The following is a 22,186-nucleotide window of genomic DNA, read 5'->3' on the forward strand; positions in this document are numbered from 1 at the left end:
CTTTAAGGTCCCTTCCAACCCAAACCCCCCTGGGATCCTGTGATAAAGATTCCATTGCTATTTCATGTTCCTCTATATGAGAGAGAGAGAGAGAGGACAGATCTCAGCCTGGGGACTTCAGCCCAGCCCCAGGGGAGCAGAATATCACCATCCTCTTCCCCTGATGTGCTGGGAAGCTTGGAGCAGTGCAGGAGAAAAAGGCACAGAGGAAAGATCACTGAAGAGAAGGTGGAACTGTGTTGTTCTGCCTTTTTTCTCCCTGGTCTCTGAGTTTCTCCCCTTAACATAAAATAGTGGGGCTGCAGATCCCAGCAGAAGGTTGGAGCCTGCAGCACCTTCTCAGCCACAGGATGCAGAATTTGTGCTGCATGAGGTGCAGGGAGTCACAAATGGGTCCAAAAAGTGCTGTTTGGCACGTCTCATTGAAATGTTTCACCTTCATCTGTCAGAAGGGTAGTAAACTTTGGGATTAGGAATAATTAAAACATTTTTTTTCCTTCATAACAAAAGGGAGACGTTGACTAATGATCCCAGTACTGAGAGTCAAAATACTTGCTGTACTTGTCTATCCTAAAGTGCTGTTGTAGTACAAATTGCCCCCTCAATGCTGTCATTCTTCCCCTACAAAATGAACAGCTCATAGGAGGAAATATCCTGGCTCTGAATGTGGCCAGAAAAAAAAAAAAAAAAAAAAAAAAAAGAGTTTTCTCCCAGCAGTTTTTTTCTTGGGTAAGACTTTTCATACTGTGTTTGACATTCTGAATTACGTGATTACACAGTACAAGACTCCAGCAACATTTCGCATTGTAAAGATGGAGCTGCTCAGCATTTTGCCAGATGCCAGGCGATATCCTGACGTTTCTATCCCCTCTTTAAGCCGAGTGACAGTCAGCATATTCACAATGAAGCCGAGACAATCTGCTATCAAGTTCCAGTGTTGACATTTTCCCCGATGAGGATCCCGGGGCTGCTCGGAGCAGAGCAGCTCGGCCGAGCGCGGCGTGCGGAGCGAGCATCGGATGCTCCGTGCGTGATCCATGTTTGATCCGCGCCGGGCTCGGCGGGCACAGGCTTTGGTAAGTAAGTCTGTACTGCACCATTTCCTGGCTCGGTGCTCCGGGTGTTGCAGGCTGTGTGCAGTGGGGGAGGTGCCAGAGCTGATCAAGCAGTGTAATTTTATACATTACTGAATCAGTGCAGGAGGAACCTGGAGGGACAAAGCATCATCTTCTCTTTGAACTGCACTGTGAAATCCGACTGCTCTCGTAGCCCAGCCATGCTCTGATACAATTTTTTCTCTCCTTTTTCCCCCGATTTTGGTGTGAATGATAAAGTGATCTGATGATGGCTCTCGTTATGGAACCTATTAGCAAGTGGACGCCCAAGCAAGTAGTGGATTGGATGAAAGGTAGGATCGTTTATTGCCGTGTATTGTCTGTACTTGGGATCCTGGCAATTTGCATCCTTGCTCTCGCATTCTTTGTTTTGGGAAGAGTTTATTCAGTTCCGAGCATCCCTGCGCTGCTTTGCCCAGTAGTTGTTGGAGACAGGGCTGAGGAGAGGCTGCTGGAGCTGTGCCGTGCTCTGGGAATTGCTGCCGGCAGCGGAGCAGGGATCAACTGCATTTGTTGGACAATGCAGGCACAAAGTGTTTGTGTCTCACGGCTCCATTATGCCTCGCACAGGGTAACGTCGGCATGTTTGGCTGCTTTAAATTTGCCCTGCTTAGGTCTGGTTCGCTCATATCAGGTGATGTGATGCAGTGGCTGTGCAGCGCTGGTCTGTAGTTTTGGGTACCACAAGGAGCACCAGGAGCCGGGGGCTGGACTGAGGCATCCTGCTCCTTCAGGGACGTGTCCTGCCCTGTCCAGGCTCCTTCAGGGACGTGTCCTGCCCTGTGCAGGCTGCCCAGCCGCGTGTCCGAGGCTCCGCGTCCGCGGCAGCGGAAGGCGCAGGGCTGAGCGGGGAAACTCGCCGGGATAACTTGACAGGAATGATGATTTCCCTGCACATTCGCAGCTTCACAACACAGCCGTCAGCTGTGACATGTTTTGCCTGACAATGCAAACAGACCGGGATGGATGGGAGGGCGAGGGATTGTTCTGATGATAAGTGGTTTAAATTTCTGCGGAGTGGGGGGGAGAATTCCCCCCACTGTATTCCCACAGTGGGATGCATTAGTGTTGTTATACAGTGCTTCTGATGAGCTGCCTGTCTTTGAGATAAATAATTCCTGCCACGGGGGATCTCTGTTATATAAGGAGAAGAGGTGCAAATTTGGGGTGTAGGTTACTCATGGAAATGATTCCTGTAATATGATGACTGAACTCTATGGGAGGGTTGAACTGGATGCCCACTCGAATGCCCTTAAATCTTTCAAAGTATTCTCATTAATAGGGGAATGGGTCTGATCTCATTTTGCTGAGCTGCATCTCCACACTTCGCTGAAATTGGGCTGTTTTGGTGCTCATCAGACACGTTGCCATTATCAGCTAATTATTCCTCTACAAGCACAGAGTCTTGTGAAGCAAACAGTGTCTGGGGGAATGGATGTACTTTGTTTCTCAGGTGTTTGGGAACTCGGGGTAATTGGGAGGGTTTAAGCAGGTCATTGGGATGGATCCTGAACCTTTAGATAACAGAATTGATTCCCAGGCTCCAATGTCATCAGGTGATAGCAAATCCTGATGTATTTGTAGAGGAGTTTTCTGACCCACACCTTCATTCCCAGGACATAAAAGAGATAAAAAGTGGACAGATCACTCTGCTAATTTAACTCCTTACTTGAATTATAATGTAAATTAAGTGTCAAAGCATGTAGAATACTTGTTGCTAAATTTAAAATTACTTCCTGCTACTTTTTTATCTTTCTTGATGCAAGATAATTACATATTGGGGAGCAGTAGTCCACGATGTGCAGTGGAGGAAGGTCACACAAGCAGCAGGTTTTTGCATGTCTGGAGTTGCCTGACAGTTGGATTTCCATACCAGCCTGCACAGTGCACCATCCACAGGGATATCTGGAGTAGGCAGCATTGTCAGTGCTCTGTGTTCAAGCATTAGTAAATGTAATGCAGTGAACACTGAAGTATTCACAACGTTGGTATTTTCCTTGGTAGCATGAGCTGCACATCCACAAACAGGGAAGTTGCACATTTGTCCATTTCCCCCACGTTCATATTGCAAGCCTCCTTTTTATCCCTCTGCAGATGCATTGTTCAGCTGCAGCCAAAGGAAAGACCTAACCTACACAAATGGCAGACCAGAGCCAGTTTAAAACTACTTATAACTACCTTACTTTGCAAAAATTGCCCAGCTGTGGCCACTGTTTGCCTGTAATTTCCATGTGTTGTGCAGCTCAGCTCTGTTGGCTACAGTCACTCTGCTGAATCCATGTGCCAGGGAGGCTGAAGGTCTGCACAGGCAGTGATTGGCAGTGATAAGGTAGATTTTATGTAGCTCTTCTGTTCTGAAAGGTCACTTCTTTCACATCATCAAGAGATAAATTAAAGACACTTTCAAAAAATTACCACTTTAGGAATGAGTATTATCTTGACTGTGTACAGCAACATGTTAATAAACAAGGGAACAAATATTGCCTCTGTAATATACCTTTGGGGAGCTTAAAATATGTAGACGATTAGTTTTATTTGTGGAGATTGTAAATGACATTTCACAGGGAAATGATAGCAACGTGCTTTTAAAACTTGCATTTATCATATCCCTTGAAGCCATTAGAACTTATTCCTAAAATCTGTTAGCAAAGCCCATGTTTTGAAACTAACTAGCAGTGAGTACCAGAAGCATCAAATAACTGTAGAGAAGATGGAAGGAAGCCACAAAAATGATGTTAATGGTTTGAGACCCAGGTCCCCAGAACGTGTCCTGGTTACAGCATCCCATGAGAGCAGCAGCTGCAGCCTGAGCCCCCCCTAAGAGGAGACACCCTTCTGTTCTTTTCCTTTAGGAAATGTTACTTGCCAAAAAAGTAAAAATTGGTAGGCTTTAAGGAACATTGTAATGACAAGTTGGCATCTTGTATTTATCCCCGGTTCCTTTCTCGGGAACGCACTCAACTGGAATTCAATTAGGGAACTGCATCTGATGGTGTGGACAACCTGAAAAGGCCATGCAAGTCTGGGGAAATTAATTCCTGAGGCTCTCAGGGGTTCTAGAAGTTAAAACTCTGCATACTTTTGCCTCTATACAAACATATTTTGTTAAGTTTAGCAGATGCAGCACTGTGGTTAAAAGGGAAGGTTTCAAAGGAGCTGACAACATTAATTGGGAAGGTATTTTTAGCAACAGTTTTTAGTCAGTACTCTTTCTTTTCCCTCAAATTTTCCAACATTTTAAACATCTCCAAATGGTTTTCAGGTGTTTTCCCTGGTTACAGCCATTTCTTATGTAACTTACCTGTTTTCCTGGGGATGTTTTCTATGGACCCAAAAGAAAGGGGTTTTATTAGGAAAAACCTTTGCCTTGCTCAGATTTCCCCATTGGAAAACAAACATTACCCATGAAGCTCCCCAGTGCCTTCAGGGTCAGAGTGGTTTCTAACTGATCACTTTTCCCTGGATTAGGTTTAACATGTTAATGGGAGAAAATGGCAAACTGCCCTCCAAGGTGTGCATCTGGAATGCTTTACCTGGGGATTTTTGTTGCTTTTTGGCCAGGAGCTCCCTGTGAAACTCAGGAACACTTCGCAGGTCATCAGTGAACACTCCAAACCCAAACCCATCTATTTTAACCTTTTAACTGAGCAGGGCAGTCCTGTACAGACTCTGGGGGTTTGGGGTGCAGAGGGGAGCTGGGATGTCTTACTGAATTAACAGAAGGGTGAGAGTTTGTGTTTCCATTGGAGGCAAAATCTGAGGGGAATTCTCTGTACTTTTACAAGCAAGAGCATTGGAGATGTTGTACTTCCTGAGGGGAGCAGTTTACAAGTAGGTCATTTAAAATGTGAACTCATTTACAGGGAAGTGACACCTCTGTCCAAATAAATACTCACTTTTCAGAGCAGTCCAACGAAATGAAATTAAACACAATGCAATGAAATACTGCTGTAACTTTCAGAGAATGCCGTGTTATTGAACAGCTGAAAATTAAAATGGGAAACCAGCTATTCCTTAAGTACCTGTAATAACTCCACACAGAGCCTGTGATTCAAAGTCCTGGGGACTGACAGGTTTGTCTGCCAGAACAGCCTGCAGTGGAGGTTTCTCTCCTAATAAATGGTCTGCTGGAGATACTCATTTCACAACTGCGAGCCATTTTTTCCCCTTTAAATCCAGAATTTCTGCACCCTCAACAGGAGATGCAGACATAAAAAAATAAAAATTAATTCAGTTGGTAAACTGATTAACTATGCTGCACTGATCCTGTGCAGAATAATTATATGTTTGGCTGAAGGGTTTTCCTTAGCATGTAATTCCCTGATTTCAGGCTGGCTCATGAAGGGAAGGCAGGGAGGGAGGGAGGGGAGGCTGATGACGTGGTTGGACTCGTTAACATTCCCGGCACATTGCCGGGCTCCGGCAAACCCCTCTCCCTCTTCCTCTGCTGCCCATGAGATCAGTACCTGTGCTGGAGCAGTGCCACAGCCAGGGAGCCTCCTCTCTCTGCAGGACAGCATATTTATCACATCGCAGAACGTGCTGGAAGCACATTGGGATCCACGGTGATCCTGTCTCACCCTGTGGGTGCTGAGCTGGGGATGCTTGGCACCCCTGATCCCCCTCCTGACCTCAGCATCCCATAATGCAGGGGCACAGTTCCACCTGATGCAGTTTGAAACTGGAGTAGATAACCGAGGTCATCCCTTATTTAGAAAAATGTAGGGTTTATAGCATCTTTTCAGCTCTTTCTGAAGACAAATAGGTTTGGGAGAGACCTGAGCCACAAATGCAGAATTAGAGTTCAATTTCCAAGCTGTTGTAAAGTAAAGGTTTCACTGTTTTCCTCTGCTCTCACCACTTGTCCAACTGAAACAAGCAATTTGCTCTTGTGGCTCCCCCTTGGATTCCTGCGTTCCACTGGCACCACATTTCCAGTTGTCTCTAAGTCACTGAATCAGAATTGGCTGCAATTCCTCTCCGATTTCTCTCGCAAGTTTGGGACTTTAATGCTTCTCAGTAATGAATTTTGTGAACAACTCTTGAGTGCTGTAAACTGTTTGCTTTTAAAGGGTCAGCAGAGCTCACCTCAGAGTTGACAGCTTTGCAGTGGAAGTGCTAAAGGTCAGATTTCAAGGCACAAATTCCCAATATTCAGCACAGTTAAGTGTTGGAATAAGCTGTCCAGACAGGTTGGGCCATTACCCTTGTAGGAGGTTTTGAATACAACTGAGAAGAGATCCAGCATGCCTCTGGAAGTGTTTCTGTGCCCAGTCTGTCCCCAGCAGAATGACCTAATTCTTCCTCAAGACTTCTACCAGCTCAGACAAGACCTTGGGATGATTTCTTGCATGGGAATCACCCTCATCTTTGAAATGTGAAAAGTCCCCAAGAGATTAGAGCTCTGGCTTCCTCCTGGACATTTCAGTTTGTATTTCCCAGAATAACCATGGGAGGTGATGCCCAAATGTCCAAAGCTCAGAAGTTTTCCTGCTGTGTTTCACAAGGAGAGCAGCAGAGCTGGTGATCATCAGAGCTGAAGCCCCAGAAGCGAACCCAGACCTGCTCCACTTCCACCAACATTCCCAAAAGGCCCATTCCTCCCTGCCCCAGAGGTTAAGGTATGAAACAGCAGGATTGGCCAGAGCCAGTGCCCTCAAGGCTTTCACTGTTACAGCTTTAATTCAGTTTGTTTAATTCACTTTGTGCACCACTGGCAGCCTGGGGGGACAGCAGAACCATGGCTGAGCCCATGGCTCCAGTTTGTGTCCTCCCAGTGACTGCAGCCATGCTTGGGGTCATTGCCAGCTGGCCACAGCTAAATGTTGTACAAAGACCTTCCTAAATCAGGTCTGTCTCTAATTCTCTATGGAAATTATTTTGGCTATTTCTGCATCCCTATCACATTACCTCATTTTCACTAACTCCACTTTGAGGACCAATTAGAAACTGGTCTCTGTATCTTCCAAGAACCAACTGGATTAACATTATCTCCATAAAAGATTTCAGCAGCATTTAGCAATTTAATGGTCTGTATTTATGATCAGGTTATTTAGGACTGTATTCTGAAATTTCCCTATCTGTAAATCAGATATGTTCAGACCTTTTTAAGAAATGTAATTCTGCTCCCAGAGCAAAGTCTGAGCTCCTGGAAAGTCTCTCAAGTCACATTTATCAAGCGTAACTAATCTTTCAGGTCATTATGTAAAGAAATTTATTTTATTGTCTTGCAGCTTAATATCAGCAGTCAGACAATGTGTCACGCCTTGCTGAGCCCTGTAACCTTTACCATGTGTTAAAATTATGCAAAATCCCCAACTTCCTGCCAGTCCTGACCATCCCAGGGAGGGCAGAGTGGAAATGCAAGTTCAGGAGAGCTCAACCTTCTCCAGCTCTCCATTACCTCACAGTGCTTCCCCTTATGAAGCAAAATTCAGGATAAATTGGCTGCTGTGGATGACACCACATTAAATGAGGTGCTGTGAGTCAGGAAGCTGCAAAGACACTGGATCCTGCTCAGCAATGAGATGCTTTCATGGTTTCTTCCCAGACTTTCTTGCCCCACTCTTTCCAATTTCTAAATTTTTCCTTCCTTTGGCAGGGTTGACATCAGCCCATGTGCCACAAGACTGAGAACTCTGTGTGTAACACTGCTACCAGTTTGAAAAATGTGGATTTCCTAGAAAAATAGCAGAACATCTCAGTGCTACAGGATTCCTGACTGCCTAGGTTGGAAAGCAGTTTGAGAAACATTGCATTGTACAGAAAAATTCATTATAAATATCATTTCAGTGCATGGAAAACACTGCCTGGATGGGGGAGCAAATCTCTGCTCTATATCCTGTCTCAGACCCCAGGGGAAGGCAGCTCCTTGTTCCCTGGGCCTGTCCTCAAGGAATGCTTCTAAATGCTCACTGTGCTTGGGTAAAGAAAAATTCCTGCCTGAGAAATCTCCTCGTGGCTCATTCCAATGAGTTCAATGTCTTGTGCTTCCGTTTGCAATGAAGGAAAGAAGGGAAAGCAAAAAGTAAACTGAGATTTGTCCTTTTGCAAAATTGTTTCAGCACCTACAAAGATTTCAAAGCTAAAAAAGGCAGAGCTTGTCCTTTCAGTGCCATTCTTTCAGAGCTGCTGTCCTGCCATGCTGACAGAAATGGAGGTTGTGGCTCTGCTGCTGGAATGAGTGACTCTCTTGATATTAAATGAACCATTTGACTGAATTAGCCACAGTAGTATCAAATATTGCTGAGCAATAATCTACATTCATCCTCTCCACCCAGAGTGATTTTGTAGGTATTTTCTAAATGCTGCTTTGCATTACTAATTTCAATTGCTACTTTTGCAGTTTTGGTTTTTTAGTAAACCTGACTTTCTCTTCCCTGGTGCCATGGCAGGAGGGCAGGAGCTGGAAAGGGAAGGTTCAGGAGTTACTCTTAGAGGATTCAGAGAGAGGTAAAAATTATGGGGTTGTATTTGTGAAGGGCTCTAGTGATGAATCAAAATGAAATTATTTCTGATTAACTAACACTCAAACAGCTCCCAGAACATATCCTCACTGACCCTCTGCAAAAAAAGTGCTCAGGAGGATTCAAGGCCAAGGCAATGTTTGGGTTTTCCTACTCAAATTCTCCACCAACTGTTTTCCAGCAAAGATGAATTATAAAAAGACTGTGGAGCATTTTTAGTTCCAACGTAGGTGGCATGTTTGAAATAAAAACGTAGCAGCCAGTAATTTTACAAAATACATTCAGCTTTATTCCCTACAAATATGTCCATCTTTTTCATTCTAAGCACTAAACAAAGCCTAGAAAAAGTGTAGGGATTCCAGGAGTTCTTAAGGCAGAAATTGTGGTTTTTATAAGTGTGCTGAAACTGCTACAGCTCTAGAAAAGATTCATTTGGCACATCTGGTTCTTTTACATGGAAAAGTCTCTGAGTGCAGGCAGACAGGGGTGCCAGCCTGACAGCCCAGACATGCCAATGAGCACCTGAATTAAAGCATGTTTTACTTCTCTCTCTCCCCACCAGCTTTCCCCATTCCCTTTTGGCTTCTCTCCTGTTTATTCACATTTCTCTCCAGCAGCATTTTCTTGCCTTTTTCATAATGAGATGGACAACAAGTATTAGATTGTGAAGGAATTTGTTCATTTAGCATCAAAATTTTCCAGCTTTGAGTATCTTGGAGAGGACTGCAGCGATTTGGAAGTGAAGTGCGTCCAAAATCCCAGGGGAGGTGAAAACCACCAGGCTCAAGAAGCCAAGCCCAGCTCCTGGGAGCTTTAAGGGGCAGCTGGGAGAAGGCAAATGTTGCTGTTTCACTGATTCTTCATTAAAATCTCCTGTGAATAGCCTGGATGCTCCTTAGGTCTCTTTCAGACCATGAAGTGCTGGTTCTCTGGGAGATGTGAGGGAGGTCCAGCAGTGGTATCCAATAATGAAATCCTGTCCAGTGGTATCCAGTAATGAAATCCTGCCCAGTCTGCCCAGGGAAGTTTTGGGTGAAGCATCCCTGGAATGTCCCAGGCCTGGCTGGACAGGGCTTGGAGCAGCCTGGGACAGGGGAAGGTGTCCCTGCCATGGCAGGGGTGGCTCTGGATGGGCTTTAAGGTCCCTTCCCACCCAAACCAGTCTGGGATTCCACGAGTTTACACCACACAGGAATGTGCTGCACATTCCTAAGTCCAGGAGAGGCCTCTGCAGGCTCTGTCACTGATCACTCTGCGCCATCATGAAAATGCCCTCAATTACAGATCACTGAGAGAGACTTTAATTGCCCATTGTCAAGAGATTTCAATTGTTCATTGCCAAGCCACACTGAGAAATTCCCTTAGTTATTAAAAACCCCCAACTTTGTAGTTTACAGAGGAAAAAGACACTCAAAGCAAAGAAAAAAATCCTTGAAATTTGCATTTGTATCATGTGGTTGGAGGGAACAGGTAGAGTAATGTAAGAGAAGTTCAGAACCAACAGAGTTTAGAATATTCATTACTTGAATGTCACATAGAAAGAAATGGATCCACTTAGGGCAGTAGCTCAGCAATGCTGTTCTTGCAGAAATAAACCCTGGAGAAGGAAAAGAGGTAGTGAATAATCCATCAAGAAATGTAACAAACAATTATCTGAGTAACAAAAAAGATAAATTAGAATAATAGCCAGGAAATTTCCACATAGGATAGAAAAAGAAAGATAAGATAAGCTTAAAGGATAAGCTTAAAAAAATTATTGGGAAAATGGAGGAAGATCCTTCTCAAATCTTTCATAAGTGGACTTAAAAACTTTGGGAAATGTGCTAAGGAAGCCATCACCTACTGGCAGAAACATACACTGGCACATCATATTAACTGTTTCTTGTTTATCTGGAAGTTCTCAGGCCAAATTATCAATGCCTTTTGTGGCAGCAATGAGGCAATACTTTAACTAGAAACCAAATTGCTCAAGTGATCCTGCAATGAAATTGTTTTCATTCAATCTGTGAATCCTTCCAAGAGCCATCAATATCACTCAGCACATGGAAAGGAGTTTTCTATTCCCCATTTTCTGTGGATGGCTCTTTGTGTGCTCTCCCCCTTGCCACATTTTATTTACTGAAGGTAGATCTGCAGTGTTTTCATTAAGAAGGTCTCCTCTGGTATCAAACCAGCAGAGTTTCTTCTTAAAACATTTTCTGTATTTCCATTTTCTTTTATGATCAACTTTTAGAATAAAAGGATGCTGGTAGATGAGGAATCCTGGCTTTTGGAATGAGTTAATTCCACATAACCTTTGCCATTTTATCAAAGGGGTTTAAATATCTCATTATGAATTTGAAAGTTCTCCAGCTTCCCTGCCAGGACATCCAGGCAGGAATTCCAGGTGAACCAGAGCTGCCCAGTTCTGTGCACTGCCAGGACTCACCCCAGTGCTCTTTGCTTTCCTTGCACCCTCCAATGTCATACTTGATTTGAATTGCTGAAATTCTCATCAAATTATTCTTTCAAATCTCATTAATTTCCCATCTTTCTAGGGGAAAATGATAGACAATATTTCTTTTTTTTTTCCTTTCTTTTTTTTTTTCTTTTTTTTTTTTTTTGCCTGCAAACTGGCAGGCGAAAAACTGTCACATAAGAGGACAAAATGAGCCCCTGTAGCACAATGTTAAAGCCTGGAACAGTCTCTGTTTGTCCTCATAATGAAATAACCAACAGTGGTGGAAGAGCAGAAGAATATCAATTGCACCTATGGTTAACCCTAGTAGGCATCCATGCCTGATAACATAATTATTATCCATTTGGAGCAGTTCAAAATATCCCAGAATAATTTATATTTGACTGTCAGACCATCAGTAATTCTTTTGGAGCCACTTCTTTCTCTACTCCACAGTTACCATGCCCAAAATCATGGTAATGAAGCTCCATGACTAAGCATTCCCAAAATGATAACAGAATTTGCATAATTAAGATTTGGTGCAGAGAAAACCCACAAATTTCTCAGGAAAAAAAAAGAAAAAGGCACCATGTAGTGGATATGTTAAAATATTGGCCAAATACAGTTTGAAACAGGAACTGTGATTCTTTGGAGAGTTAAAAATAATCAAGGTTTCCAGAAAATGTTCAGGAAGAACAGAGGAGTTTGAAGGTAAGATTATTTCATATTATTTTGGTCTAAAGGGTATTTTACCACTTCCTTTAGTCAAGGGCTTTTGGCAAATAATCTTGATTTGCATATCAGGATGATCAGTTATGCTCTGAGATAAATTCATAAGATGCCTCAAAAGTACTGGAAATTATGTATTTGAAAACAACTTATTTTATCTTCCTTAATCTCCTGTAATAATTTCAGGAGTGGGGCACTAACTGAGATTTTTCCTGAAGAATCAGGAATTCCATAGTATTTACAGTTGGGCTGCTCTGTGATCTGTGTTGTTTTCAATCCCAGTGACTGTCAACACCCCTTGCACCATAAAACACAACAAGAAGAGCATTTTTTTGGTTGTAAATTTTCTGCAAAATGTCTCCTAAACCTGGCTGAAGTTAAGCTTGTTTTAGTGAATCTCACACACAGGTAAACCTGGCCCAAAAATCAGGCTGGTGAGAGAGAGAGAGAGAGAGAGAACTCTGAAAATAAATCCACTCTTGCGGTGCAGGATCCTTGCTACAGAAGTGTCAATCCCTCCTGCAGCCTGGCTGCACTGATTAAGGTAATAAAACTGATCAGGCAGTTTAATTAGGAAATATTCTTGAGGGACACTTTAGATCACAGTGCTGTCATGCACTGGTGTAGTCTCTTTTTTTTTAATTTTAAAAATTATAGTGATCTGCCAAGGGTTGTCTTGATAGAACCAATTTTAACAAGCAAAGAAGCAGAGTTTGTTAAAGTAGGATTTGTTAAAGCAGAGTTTAGTAAAGCAGGGTTTCTTAAAGCAGGGCTTATTAAGGCAGAGTTTAGTAAAGCAGGGTTTGTTAAAGCAGAGTTTAGTAAAACAGGGTTTGTTAAAGCCAGCCTCATTTCCAACCTCCATTATCTTCCATTTTGCCTCTTTGCAATTCCTGTTTCCTTCCCACCCCTGTGTTTTTACTTGTTGGTTTGGCTCTAAAAATCAATAAATGCTTATAGATGAGGAGGATACCAACAGGAGTTGAAACAAAACCTCCCTAGAAATCCTAGAAATTGAAAAAAAGACATGGCAGTCTGGGACTGCTGTGGACAAATGCTGCAATGACTTCTGATAAAAGACGCAGAAGCAAATATGCAACTGAATTTTTTAATTAAACAAGGGCATTTAGTGCCAGGATATGGGGAATGGCTTCAAGCTGAAGCAAGGGAGATTTAAATGGGATTTTGGGAAGGAATTCCTGGCTGTGAGGGTGGGCAGAGCCCAGCACAGGGTGCCCAGAGCAGCTGTGGCTGCCCCTGGAAATGCCCAAGGCCAGGCTGGATGGGGCTTGGAGCAGCCTGGGATAGGGGAAGGTGTCCCTGCAGGACAGGGGTGAAAGGGGATGAGCTTTAAGGTCCCTTCCAACCCCAAATAATTCTGGGATTCTGTGATTCTATGAAGTGAAAAGCACTGTTTGTGTACAGGTGCACTGACACTGGTTTGCAGAACACACAATTAGAAATGGACACGCTGATGTAAAGGTAAATATGGGATTTACAGCTCAGAAACTGATCATTTTTCTAAATCTCTGTGAAACCAAGCCATCATGGTGGTATTTCCATTTTTACCCTGATCAAAGTGTGAGCCAAACAGATTCCAGCAGGCTGGGGTGATGGGAAGCAGTCAGAAAGCTTTGAAAAACAATGTTAAAAGCTGTGGCCTGGTCCCCTGGTGCAGACCCCGGGGGAGGATGGCACCGCATCATCCATCGAGCAGGGCAGAAAACTCTGTTTTAATGGACAGCCACGTTGTGTCTGTGCTGCATTTCAGGAGGGGATGGCACTGCCTGCAGGAGCCCAGAGCTGCTGGGATGAGAGGCTCTGGGATCATTATCAGCATCCTGCTGCTGGGAGGTTCTGCTCCTTATCAGATCAGCTAACCTGGCACAAAGCAATATTTACTGTCAAAGAGTAACGACAACCTTATCTGCACCGTGCACTATTAACTCTTTTTTGGCTCTGGAATATAGAAGAACTCCAGGGTTTCATTGGTTTTGGGTTGCTAAAGGGGCAGAGAGAGTTCTGAGGGGATGAAGTGCAAACCAAGTGATGCAAATAAAATTTCTGAGTTTTACAGGTATTTCACAAGTGTTTTGCAGGCATTTCACAAGTATTTTAAGAATAACAATTATTAATAATGTCAGGAAGACACAGCGAAATGCAGAGAAATGGCAATTAATACCTTTAATATCTGCAGCACAGGAAAGTTTCATTTTGGGTGCTTGCACTTCAGAATTCCATTCATTCCACAGTCCAGGAAAGATCTGGCCAGCAATGGCTTCACCAGGGAAATCACATCTTCCAGACTGAAGAGTTTTTGTGCACACACACAGCCCATTAATCAAGGGGGAAAGTTGAAGCGTGTTATTCATCATATTTGCTGTGTTTGGGTTTGAAGTGATGAGAATGATAATAACGATCCTGAGAATTATTACTAAGTAATATGAAGTGGTTTGTCTGAAGGAATAAATATGATCTGGCCTGCGAAGGTTCAGACATCTGGTACAGGCATATGGGTTGGAAATCATTAGATAATTGTTACAAAAATACAAGGGAAAAGTGTTTTTAATGACAGAATCGAGGCCTTCAGGAGTGCTCCATGTGCTTCCCTCTGGAACAGAACCTTCCTGTCCCTGTTATACCCCACAGCTCTCTAAAAGTGGAAGAAAGTTTGGAGTTTCAGAGTTTAGGGTATATAAAAAGTAAAAATCGTTAAAAAGGTAAACAAAGAGTTTAGAATTAGGTACTGTATGTTATAACATGCAGGATTTGATTGGCTAAGGAAGCTTACACTGTAGCATGAGTCCATAAGACAAAATATTTAATGATTGGGTCAAAAGCATAAATATCCTTGCTGGCGATGCTTTATTGGTCAATAAATCCTTAAAAGGTCTTGTAACTAGAGGGCTTGTGACCTTCTGAACCATGAGTGAAGGTGTGAGCCAAACTCACCCTTCCTGCATATGTAGAAGATAAAAAAAGTAAACCAATAATCGAAAACAATTCAGAGGTCCCATGTCTAACTCATTCAAAATTCCTTCAAAAAATCTCCATAACGAAAATCTCCTGAGGATTCTCCATCCCAAGACTGTGCTGAGCTATCCCCAGGCCATGGAGAACATTCCTGTCTACAGCCAAGCCCTCTGCTGGGTCATCACTAATTCATAGCCCAGCATTAACCAGGAATCATTTACAGATCTCAGCACCACAAACCAGGCACTTGGTGAAGCAAAGCCTCTGGGAAAATACAATATTAATTCCCTTTTCCTTGCTTTGTGTATTTTGATTTCCTCTCTGATTCTGTTAAGCTGAAACATCTTCACAATTTATTCAACAAATATGACTTTGCTGCAATCTTCTTCATGCTAAGAATTTAAGGAAAAGGGCCTTGGGCTGCACAGCATTATTAACATTGAGAGCACCTGCTGTTTCCCAGGTAGCTGTCAGCTCAGCATAAGGAAAAAAGCTAATTATTCTAAGCAGGTCATTCAGGAAGAAAACTGAAATTCTATGTGGCAGTTAGAAACCTGTGCCCGTTGACTTTAGCTGAAATTCGCTGCTGCAGAAATGTGTGGCTGATGAAGAATCTGCTGGTAAAAATACACAGTGCAAATATTTAACAGTGTCATCTTACAGGGCTTGAAATTAATGTATTGCATACAAATAAGGTCCTTGATTTGCATTAGGATGAGGCTGAGAAGGAGGGTTAGAAAAACAAGAAGATGCAAATAAAATAAAATAAAGTAAAATAAATTAAAATAAAATAAAAGGAAAGAAAAGAAAAGTGTGGAGGTAGAGATCATCTTTCTTGATATAACAACATTTTTCTGTGGTAAAAGTGAGTAATAATTATAGAAAACTTCTCAGGGAGTGGATAAGTCATCCTAAGTAATTAAACCGTGATATATTCTGTATTTTTATAAAATATTTATAAATTTTAAAAGGCTGAAATTACACTTGGGAGTGTCAAATCCCTTGGAATTCAAAAGCATTTAAATACTTCAGTGTATTTACTTATGTTGAAGAAACAGTGCTAGATTAAAAACTCAATAAATGCAACAAAAACATTAATTTCCTCTATCATGTGGTACCAAAACAAGTTTTAATAGAGTGAAATATTTTACTACTCAGACTACTTTTTCCATCATTTCATGCTCAGATTTGATATTTCCTTTATTTTGAGGGATGAAACAAGCTGGAAAATTTTCCTTCCCAAGAGTTACAATGGAATTTTTTTTGGGATGTTCCATCCCTGGAAGTCCAAGGCCACTTTGGATGGGATTTGGAGCAACCTGGGACAGTGGAAGGTGGAACTGGGTGGGCTTTAAGGTCCCTTCCAATCCAAAACATTCTGGGATTCTGGATTTATTTAGGAAAAATGATGGACAGGGATCTGATCCCAAAAAGTGTTTATAAAAGCAAACTGATTCAGAAACAAATGTCTCATCAAACGTCAAGGAAAATCCACTTTTATTTTTGTTGTCAGATAACTCAAACCACTTTGTCCCCCTATGGGTGACATCAGCAGCCCCTGCACTGAATGGGGCACTCAGATCCTGGGACCCTTCCCAGAATATGGAATTATTCCATGTTGTTTTTTGTGTCCATGACCAAACAAACTCTACACATCAACAGCGTTTGGTGGAACTGCAGAGCCCAATGGCAAAGGCACTTTTTGATGTTTTTGAACAAGAGTTAAAGTCAGGTTTGTGAGCTTGCTGAGCCAAACCCTGCCTGGCTCTGGGAACCCAGAGAGCTCTTGCAGAGATCATTTGTCTGTTCCTGAGAACCTCCAGACACCTGTGGGCTCAGCTTGGCTCCGATCCCAAAACTGATTGGAGCAGAAATTCCTTGACTCCAGGAAACTCCCCTTAATAGAGCTTTCACAGTTTTAGCAATTTTAAAAATGGCATTAATCCTCGTTTTCACCATTCAAGAGCTAACCTTGTATCTTAAACTATGCATTAGACATATATTTTTGTTATTTAAATATACATTACCTGTATGTTCCTCTTAGAAAGAGCAAACTTGTTTTTCCTTTCAAATGCAGGAGTGGAGTTTTTCAAATTACCTCCATTCCAGATATCTTAGGGGCTGCAGCCTCAAAAGAGATGCAGATACAGAAGGGAAAAAAAAAAAAAGAAAAAGAGAAAAGTCAATTCAGTTAATAAAAATTGTGAGCTGCCATTGATTGCTGCCAGACTGATTCCAGCTCGGGGTCAGGTTTTCTCTAGCACGCAGTTCCTGACATCCAGGTTGGCTTGGAAAAGGAGGGAGAATGGGAAGTGCAGCAGAGGTGATGGGAATGGGATCCTCAGGGAATGGTGGGGATGGGGAATGGATGGGATGGGAATGGGCTCCTTAGGGAATGATGGGGATGGGAATGGATGGGATGGGAATGGGATCCTTAGGGAATGGATGGGGATAGGAATGGATGGGATGGGAATGGGATCCTTAGGAAATGATGGGGATGGGAATGGGAATGGGATCCCTAGGGAATGGATGGGGATGGGAATGGGATCCTTAGGGAATGATGGGGATGGGGAATGGGATCCTCAGGGAATGGTGGGGATGGGAATGGATGGGATGGGAATGGGCTCCTTAGGGAATGATGGGGATGGGATCCTTAGGGAATGATAGGGATGAGGAATGGGCTCCTTAGGGAATGATGGGGATGGGGAATGGGATCCTTAGGGAATGGATGAGGATGGGAATGGGATCCTTAGGAAATGGATGGGGATGAGGAATGGGATCCTTAGGGAATGGATGGGGATGGGAATGGGATCCTTAGGGAATGATAGGGATGAGGAATGGGCTCCTTAGGGAATGGATGGGGAATGGGCTCCTTAGGGAATGGTGGGAATGGGGAACGGGCTCAATCCAGGTGCCTTTCATTAAATCCTGACCTGCTCTGTAGCAGCAGCGATTCTCCCACATTTGCATAACACAAGCGCTGGATGTGCCCGGCTGCTGGGATGTTATCCCTAAAAACAACTTGGCATCAGCATGGAAATGAGAAAGGAGGAGTTGGAGCAGCCTGAGGAAGACATCAGACAGACAGATGGACAATTCTGGAACATTGTGTTTGAGCAGCCAGTTCTTTGGGAAGGATACAGCTGGGGCTTTGCAGGAGACTGTGCAGAAAGTGCCGGCCTGGAATGTTGATCACTCTCAAAACTGGAGTTGCAAAGATCAAACAAACATCAAAAACCAACCAAAAACCCTTCCTCAAGTACACTAAGCCAATAAATGTAAGCACCACAAAGGGGAATTGCAGCAAAACGAAGAATTTTCTGCCACAGAACTCCCTGGAAAAGCTCTGACTGTCATCTGCTTTGTCAAAAGTCTTTAAAGTTCCTTTTTGATGGGCTTTTTTGGAAGGAAAGAATGAATTTTAGGCAGAAAATTATTCTAGGAGAGCAGTGCATCTCCTCAGTCAAACTTCTCTTCCTACATTGAGAATCTGAGGCTGTGACAAACCCCAAGCAGGAATTCTGAAACCTGCACAGGTGATTAATGATGGACTCCGATCCTCTTTGCTTGGGTGTCACCAGGGATCACAGCTGGAGCTCCTGGGCCACATGAATTTGGGAGAGTGGGAGAGCTCAGTGCCCTTTGGAAGGGACTCAGGAGGTGAACAGAGCAGGAGATCTCATTCTCAGGGCCAGTACAGGTGATTTTCCTATTTCCAGTGAACAACACATTTGATCACCACTGAGACAGTGCAAATAATGGTCTCTTTGTGCATTAATTCCAGGTGTGGAACTCCCAAAATTAAAACCATGGGTGATGTCCAAAACCAGAATGATTTCAGGAGCTGTTTCTTCCTATTGCCAAGAGCTTTGCCAATTGTCCCATCCTCCTGTTTCCCACGGGTGGGAGAATTATCCCTTCATAACCAGCCCTAGACACAGAAATATTTCGTTTTGCAATTTAATAGAGTGAAAATACAATGCTCAATTTCTTTTCAGTCCTGCACTGCACAGATCTTCGAGACACAAAATCCCACTCAGTGTTAGACATTAACAGAATATGTAAAATTTGCTGGTTTCTCTCTTGGTACTCCCTGCATTATAGATTTTTATTAGCTCATTAATCTAGAGAACACACTGGTTTTGTGTCTTGGTTCAAAACACACTACCCAGCCTGTCTCTTTTTCACTTCAAAAAGTGCATATAATATTTTTTTCCTTTTTCTGTAATAAATATATCAGGAAAGATTGCCACTTCACAAGGAGTGCAGCTGTCAGCACTGCCCTGCGTTGATGCCTCTGAGTTCAAAGAAAACTCCAGGCAATCCCCTGTGTTTCTTCATACACTTCATGATACCTCTAATCACAGAATAGATTTTATTGGAATTTCCATCACATCTCTCCTTCTTGATTCTATTTTTTCCCAGTGATGTAATCTCAGTCTTCGTTTGTAGGGGAAAAGAAAGAGAAGAGCAAGAAATTATTCTGACACTTTTTTTTTCCCCAGGTTTCTACCATTTGTCAGCCCTTCCACTAATGGTTGTTACAAAATTAAAAGGCACAGTGAGAATGTGGAGCACTAAACACAGTCTGAGTTACACAATTTTCACTTCGGGTTTTTGAATTTCTAACCAACAGCTCCATTTTAAGTGTTCCATCAGGAGAAAATGGAAGTAAGCAATTAAGAGGGAAGAAAAAAAAAGGAATAAAATGGTAACTAATTTGATTCCAGAAGAATATTTGTTTATTTTACCCAGAGTTTCAAGGGCTCGTTCCTCAGTACATTTTGTCTCAGAAGAGGGAGTGCTTCAAACACAGGAAGCAGCTTCTCAGAATACTCCCTAAATGCAGACTGATGGGCATGTTCCCTTCCTAAAATGCCTGATCTTGCTCGTCCTGAGTTCAGCAGCTGAATTCAGAGTTCAGCTGAAGCTGAATCAACCCCTGCAATCACCAGTTCACCCTTCAGAAATGCACCAAAGTCCAGGCAAAAGTGGATCTCCCATGACCACGGCACGGAGCTGGAGTGAGAACAGGACCTAAGAAAACCCTGTGGCTGTTCTGAGAGGCAAAACCATGAATTATAAATGGGGCTGCACTTTGCAGAGGGGCTGCTGTGCTGAGTGGGAGCACAGAGCTCGGGGGAGAGGCACAAATCAATGCCAGCAGCAAAGGGGCCTTGAGGGGTGAGGCTGCAAAAAGGAGCCCAGGGAGCACGAGGGGAGGCACAGGTGAGCAGCTGCTGCACAAAACAATTTCCTGTGCTGAAAATGTGGGTTTCAAATCCCACAGAGCAATTCTCAGGAGCAGGGAAGCTTCTGGCTGGTTCTCTGGTGGTTCCTCAGACGTTTGTGGGTGTCCCTTTTGGCAGATGACCAGTCCAGGCAAGGTCAGTTCAGAAACACAAATGACAGAATGGACTTCTGTCCATGGGTTTTCAAGGTATGTCTTTTCCTAAATAGAAAAGGCTCCCACATAATTTTTCAATTCCAGAAGCAAAACCCCCAAGTTTTAAAAGTAACCTTCAGCAGAATTATAATCCAGTTGTTTGCTTTTCTGTGTTGTTTACCTCAGACACATCTGGTGCACTGTTGTGGTCAGTGGCTCCCACTGAGTGTCTACAACATCTTCACTGGGGTGTTAATTCTTGAATTAATTTGGCTCAGTTAGGAACATCCACAATTCACATTGAGTTTCACAAGTATGACTTGGCCAATTTTCAGAATACAGGCTGGGCCTTTTTGCATGAGGAATTACCTCTCTCACCAGCAGGACTTCACTCCAAAGATGTACCTGTGATTTCATACAGCCCTTTGATATTTGGGTCATCTGCCTGAAAAATGAAGACTGGTTTTGCTTACCACTGAAATTCCCAGTCCTCACATTACCAGTTTGGCAGATCTGATCATTTTTACTGAGTTAATTTCCATCTCAAAAGAAGTCCTTTTTTCCCTGACTTTTTAAGCTCTTTCTGGCTGCTGGCAAGAATTCAGTAATGCTTCAGATATTAATGTTTATTTTTAAAATAAGTTTGTCCTTTAGGAAAAAAAAACTTAAAGGTACATGTGGTTCCTTAAACATTGTAGGTCTAAATGTTAAGTATGACAGTGGAGAAACCTCTCTTTTTAGTTTGACACAGTTTAAATTTGAATTTGTTCAAATGGGTTTTGACCAGTTAATTTGTCCTGACAGCTCTCAGGGTCACATTTAGTTTATCCCCATAGGTGCTGTGTTCTGTAGAAGAATAAAGTGCATTTGTCTCATCCAGTTGCCTTTGATTTCCATGTTTCTGTGAGTAACTTTGAAATCATAAGAATTATGAGAATTGGATTAAATAAAATGTGAAATGGAATAAATAAAATGCCTGTATTTCCTTAAAGTCTGGCCTGAAAGATCCTCTGATGGACAAAATGACCACTGGGAGTATCAAATGTTGGAAACTTCTGATTGCACCCATAAAGAAAGAATATTTCTTCCTTTAGTAAATAACCAATCTCAAATATTTTCATAGAAATATTTCCATTCTGGTTATGGAATGTCTCTGTGTGGGAGGAGGCTCAATTTGGCTCAAATGATGATATTCCATCATTGGAGGACATCAAGTTACTCTAGAGGAAGCAAATCTGGAAGCACATGAAGCAATAGTTCATTTTGTGTGGGCAGGAAGTATTAGTATTAGGGAGTATTGCTCTCTAAAAATATATTGAATCCCAAACTAAGCTCTGAGGGCACAGAAAATCTTTGAAAATGAGGTGCATGAAGGGAATGTCTTTTAATGTCACAGCTGTTTGTAAAATGAAAGCAAATAATGAGTGGAGTTTCCTGAGCCCAGACACCTCGAGGAGCTTGTGACAGAAAAATGAGTGACTAGAACAGACTGGGGCATGCAGGAGCTTTGTGAAAATAGATCCATAAATTGATTCATCCATAAATTGATTACCAAACCAAACCAACCAGCAGCTGAGCTGCCATTCCAAAAGGCAGGGGATTTTTCCTGCCATGGCTGTGGGAGCCATTCAGGCTTTGCTGTTGCTGTCAGCTGTGTTCTGCCACACACAAAGGAGCTCCGTTCCCTGGGACAGCAAACTGCACATCAGCACATGCTATGCAAATCACAGCCTCTCAAAACCCTCTCCCTCTATAGAGGAATATTCAGAGAACCATCTCTCCTAATAACAGGCGTCTACAGCTGCCAAGGGGTCTGCTATTGTACCAAAATTCAAAGAATTCAGTGTCTGCAAAGAAGGAGCTCGTGGGTTTGCACGTGAGTGGCAGTGACAGTGGGAAGTACTGTCAGGCTACAGCATAAATTGGAATTATAGGACAAAAAGGGTTTATCTCACAGCCCTTCCAACAGTTTTTCTTTAAAAACTGCTCCTAGAACCCAGACAGGTGTTTCCATCTGTAGATGGGAAAAGATGTAAATGGTTTTTAGATGCACAGGTCCCCTGAAACTTGGTGGAGTTCA

General features: G+C 42.8%; 1 protein-coding gene across 1 annotated transcript in view; it reads left to right on the forward strand.

The window, feature by feature from the left end:
• Positions 1-968: 968 nt before the first annotated feature.
• LOC136562549 (connector enhancer of kinase suppressor of ras 2-like) overlaps positions 969-22,186 on the forward strand; it is a 166,546-nt gene continuing 145,328 nt past the window's right edge. Inside the window, exons 1-2 of the mRNA XM_066559447.1 lie at positions 969-1,076; positions 1,335-1,408. Of these exons, the coding sequence (XP_066415544.1) occupies positions 1,342-1,408 (67 nt within the window). The 5' untranslated portion in view covers positions 969-1,076; positions 1,335-1,341. The remainder of the gene's footprint in view (positions 1,077-1,334; positions 1,409-22,186) is intronic.

The sequence above is a fragment of the Molothrus aeneus genome, chromosome 14 (genome assembly GCF_037042795.1).
Source record: "Molothrus aeneus isolate 106 chromosome 14, BPBGC_Maene_1.0, whole genome shotgun sequence".
Taxonomy (NCBI): domain Eukaryota; kingdom Metazoa; phylum Chordata; class Aves; order Passeriformes; family Icteridae; genus Molothrus; species Molothrus aeneus.